This window comes from Lactuca virosa, chromosome 9, assembly GCF_052849685.1.
Source record: "Lactuca virosa cultivar CGN04683 chromosome 9, Lactuca_virosa_CGN04683_v6, whole genome shotgun sequence".
Classification (NCBI taxonomy): domain Eukaryota; kingdom Viridiplantae; phylum Streptophyta; class Magnoliopsida; order Asterales; family Asteraceae; genus Lactuca; species Lactuca virosa.
In genome coordinates, this window is record NC_136434.1 from 171777616 (window position 1) to 171782628 (window position 5013).

Consider the following 5013-nt stretch of genomic DNA (forward strand, 5'->3'; position numbering starts at 1 on the left):
GTTTTGCACACGGGTGGGTACCAAATCCCCCTCTGAGTTTTTGACAACTGTGACTACGACTTTTTTCTGGTTAACTTGTATGGGACTTACCCGGTTACTATCAGAAATGGGATAGATTACACCTGCATCCAAGAGCTTCAAGATCTCCTTTTTCACCACCTCCATCATGGGTGGATTTAGTCTCATTTGAGCTTCACGGTTGGCTTAACGTCCTCTTCCATCAGTATTTTATGCATACATAATCATGGACTCAACCCCTTTATGTCCATGATGGTCTAACCAATAGCCTCCTTTTAATTTTTCAATATTTCAACCAATTATGTTTCTTCTTCTTTTGATAATTTGGTTGAAATTATCACCGATAATGTATCTTCCTCTCCAATATAAACATACTTGAGATGGTCGGGAAGAGTCTTCAAGTCAAGAATTGGTGGTTGCACTATGGAAGGAAGGAATTTCGGATCGGAATTTTTGAGTTTTACACGGGGTGGTTCAACTCTCATAGGTTCTGCTTTTTCCAAAGAGTTGATTGCTTCAATATACTTCTCAACTAGGCACTTGATCTCTGTCTCATCAAAATGCTTGCTCAAGATGGTGGTTAGCACATCTTGGCTTAACAACTGAAAACAATCATTAGTACATGAATCAATAACATCTATGAAGTTTAAGGAATGAATATCACTAGGATAACACATAGGTTTAAAGATATTAAAGTTGATCACCTCACCGTTGAACTCCATAGACAACGTAGCATTTGCTACATCTATTTTTGTTTTTGCAATACTCATGAAGGGTCTCCCCAAAAGTATGGAGCTCGATTTCGGGGCATTGTTATCACCTATATCCAAGACATAAAAATCAGCGGGAAATACCGGTTCATTGACTTGCACTAACACGTCCTCCTATACACCTTTTGGGTGTAATAAAGACCGGTCGGCAAGTTGAATTATGACTCCAGTTTTTGTTAAAGGTCCAATTTCCATTGTTTTATAGCTTGAATAAGGTAAGACAATAATTGATTCCCCAAGATCTAACATGACACGTGGCACAAAAAGGTTACCAATTTTACAAGGAACCGTGAATACACCCAGGCCCTTGCATTTCTTTGGTAGCCATTTTTGTAACACGGCGGACACGTTTTCTTCTACTTTCACCGTTTGATTTTCTTTGATCTTTTTCTTAGATGTGCAAAGTTCCTTAAGGAACTTATCATATCTAGGGATTTGTGTAATAACATCTAAAAGAGGGATATTGATTGCAACCTTTCGGAACTTATCATAAATGGGGCTGGTGTGACTTTTGCTTTGGTGTCGATTGGCTTCTTTGGCTTGAAGTATCACTCTTTTCATTCTCTTTGACAACTTCCTTAATTTCTTCCTCTTCTTCATTTGGCCTTCTTGTCCCATCATAACTTTTTCCACCTCCTAAGGTAATGGCACATGCATTGTGTTTCGGGTTATTCTTGGTTTGAGATGGTAGCTTGCCTTGTAATTCTATCTTGCTCACGGATTGAGCAAGTTGTTCCATTTGTTGCTCCAAGATTTTTATCCTACCCTTGGTTTCTTGTTGGAAGCTTTGAGTTCTAGTGGCAAGACTTTTGACAATATCCTCCAATGACATGCTTGATGAACCTGCTTGTGGAAGTGGTTGTTGTGGCTGCCTTGGCTGGAAATTTTGAGGTTGAAAAGGCGGCCTTTGTTGATGTTGAGGAAATGGTGGTCTTTGTTGATAACTCCCATGTTGATTTCTTCCCCAACTTTGATTGTTGTTCCATCTTTGGTCACCTCGTGACTACTCATATATTCTTTGATTTGGCTCGGAATACCCTCCCAAGGCGTTTGCTTCATCATAATCCTCCTCTTGAAGTTGAGGGAACATGTCGGTTGGGTGCCCCACTTGAGCGCAAATACCGCAAGTGTGGGATGTGGGGTGCACACCCTTGTCTTTAGCTAGCATCATTACCACTTTTGTAAGCTCGAACAATTGAGCTTCAATTTGAGGAGTTTGGACTTCTTTTACACCTCGGGGTGCATCCGTATACCACCTGTCTCCTTGAGAAGTGTGCTTTGAATATTCATCCATATTCTTTATCAAATCCCAAATTTTCTGTTGGGATCTTATCAACAATAGATCCTCCACTTGAAGCATTAAGAAGCCTCCTTTCCCATGGCAACATTACTTTACAAAAGTATTAAAGGAGGTTGTATTCGAAAATTCCATCTTTTGGATAACGGGTGCACAACTTCTTAAACCTTTCCCAATAGGTATGTAAGGCTTCATTCTTTTTCTGCTTGATGTCGATAATTTCCCTACATAAGGATGAAGCTTTCATTTCTTGTAACATCCAAAAAATCATGAAAAATTTAAACTTTTAAAACCATCCCACAAATCATCATTATTTAAATACAGTTTTCAAAACATGTTTAATATCAGCATTTTCCCAAAATCATAAATTAAAACACGAGGAGGTTCACGATCACGCAAGGGTGGGGTGTGGGCTGCACACCCTTGTCTTTAGCTAGCATTATTACCACTTTTGTAAGCTCGGACAATTGAGCTTCAATTTGAGGAGTTTGGAGTTCTTTTACACCTAGGGGTGCATCCTTATACCACCTGTCTTCTTGAGAAGTGTACTTTGAATATTCAGCCATATTCTTTATCAATTCCCGAATTTTCTATTGGGATCTTATCAACAATAGATCCTCCACTTGAAGCATTAAGAAGCCTCCTTTCCCATGGCAACATTACTTCACAAAAGTATTGAAGGAGGTTGTATTCGAAAATTACATGTTTTGGATAACGAGTGCACAACTTCTTGAACTTTTCCCAATAGGTATGTAAGGCTTCATTCTTTTTCTGCTTGATGTCGATAATTTCCCTACACAAGGCTGAAGCTTTCATTTCTTGTAACATCCAAAAATTCATGAAAAAATTGAACTTTTAAAACCATCCCACAAATCATCATTACTTACAATTTAGTTTTCAAAACATGTTTAATGTCAGCATTTTCCAAAAATCATAAATTAAAACACGAGGAGGTGCACGATCACGCCTTCGCATTCCCATGATCATCTGAGGTACCTGAAACATGACCCAAAACTGTAAGCCCAAAGCTTAGTGATTTTCCCCTAAAATACCACCATAGCACAAAAGCAGAATAATAACAATAAATAGCATGCATACAGAGCCTTCAGTCTGACTAGAATGCCCCACCAGCCTACAGTCTACCTGGATCGCTCACAGAACCTTTAGCATGACTGGTACGCCACACCGGGCCTTCAACCTATCTGGACTGTTCTCCGGGCCTTCGGCTTGACTGGTACACCCCACCGGTCTTCAGTCTATCTAGACCACCCTGGGTCTGTTGGCCTTCAGCACAAAGCAGGACCGCCTCAACCCAACCACACATACACTGTGTTGACACATACATATAACAAATAAGCATACAAATAACCAGTCAACAACAAACAGACAGTTCTCACATATCACTACGCATAACATCATCCCATCTACCAGGATACAGTTATAACATCATCCCATCTACCATGATACAGTTCTAACAGAACACAAATAGTACCCGATCATATGATAAAAAAGGATAACAATCCAAAGGGTCAGCCTTGGTGCCTTCGACCCATGAGTACAGTGGGGAAACTCACCTCAATCTGCTGATAAACAATTGAATGAATATTTGGTTGTTGGTCCGGAAAATCCCCGCGCTAACAAAGTCAAAACAACACCCAATCAGCAATTGGGTTCCAATCCATAACCATAAATCCATACTTGGGGTAAAAGACCATTTTACCCCTAACTTAGCTTGGTCCAAGAATAAGGCCCAAAGGCCAATTAATCAACCAAGGCCCAAATAGCCCAAATTTCCAAATTGGGCCCAAACCCCTTACATGGGTCTTAACCTAAAGCCCAACCCTTCTACCTAGTCCAAAACACTTGTAATCAGAGGGTTTATTAATAACTCAACACCCAAGCCCAAAAGAAAGGCCAAACTTGAAGCCCAAAATGCAAAATCTCATCTGACTGAGTACGCCGCACTTACTCAATGGGTACGCTAAGCGTACCCCCACGAAACCCAGTACGCCCCACATACGGACCCTGCCCACAACCAATCCTAGAAAACGTCTTAATTCCTTAAGCCAAGATGTCTAAAACCTCATAATAGCTAAATATAAGTGACTTGATCCATATATTCGAAGGCTTTAAACCTTTGCATGGCTTAATTAAGCCCAACACCAAAGATGAACTCCAAGGGTTAAAATCGCTCCAAAATGTCTTAAAACTTCTTAATACCTTAAGACTTTAGTCCAAACTTTCAAAGGGACTTCTTAAGTCATAAAGTTCCTGACTTTATAACTTAGCATGAATTAATGGGCCCCAAATTAAAACCCTAAGTCCAAGCTTCACCAAAGAGTACCAAATCATGCATGGAAGGTTTATACTCATCAAGATCCAAACTTTATGACTCCATAACCCCAAAAAAGGCAAATATGAAGCTCAAAGGTTCTGGAGTAACTTCTACTCACAAGAACCACCATAAAGGGACCAAAATCATCACAAAGTGCCACCTAGCTAGATCCACAAGAAAGAGTTCTCAAGGTTGAGACTTTATACCTCCAGAAGTTAGATCTAGGTAAACAAAGTCTGGATCCAAAATCTCCAAGTCAAGCAATGACTCTTCAAGAAGTTCCTTCTTCCTCCTCCTCAAGCACCAAAAACACACATAAATCACTTTGAAGCTCAAGAATCACTCAAATGGGGGGTTAAGGGTCGATTTATAGGGTTTAGAGGGATCGAGGCTGAAGATATTAGGGTTAGGTTATGAGATAAGGAGCTTAAATAAGGTCCAAGACTCTAAAATAGGGTTTGGGTCTGATTGGAGGAAGCCCAACGTACTTCTGGTACGCCCAACATAGAGCATCCGCGATCATACTGCTCAGTATGCCCAATGTACTCCATTATATGCCCTGCGTATTGGCCTTAGCACTAGTACGCCCCACG

The 5013-nt window shown here is 40.3% G+C and overlaps 1 protein-coding gene across 1 annotated transcript; it reads right to left on the minus strand.

Moving 5' to 3' along the window:
- Window positions 1-317: 317 nt before the first annotated feature.
- LOC145140003 (uncharacterized) lies at window positions 318-1406 on the minus strand. The gene is made up of 3 exons (XM_079073630.1): window positions 911-1406; window positions 723-838; window positions 318-620 (listed from the first exon to the last, which is right to left on the minus strand). Exons 1-3 carry the CDS (start codon window positions 1404-1406, stop codon window positions 318-320), a joined length of 915 nt encoding a protein of 304 aa, XP_078929756.1.
- Between the last annotated feature and the right edge of the window lie 3607 nt (window positions 1407-5013).

Excerpts from the sequence above, each read along its gene's own strand:
- LOC145140003 (XM_079073630.1), bottom strand. The coding sequence starts at position 1,406 with ATGGGACAAGAAGGCCAAATGAAGAAGAGGAAGAAATTAAGGAAGTTG. Across the intron at positions 839-910 it reads GTCTTTATTACACCCAAAAG|GTGATAACAATGCCCCGAAA; the intron begins GTGTATAGGAGG and ends TCTTGGATATAG. Across the intron at positions 621-722 it reads CTATGGAGTTCAACGGTGAG|TTGTTAAGCCAAGATGTGCT; the intron begins GTGATCAACTTT and ends GATTGTTTTCAG.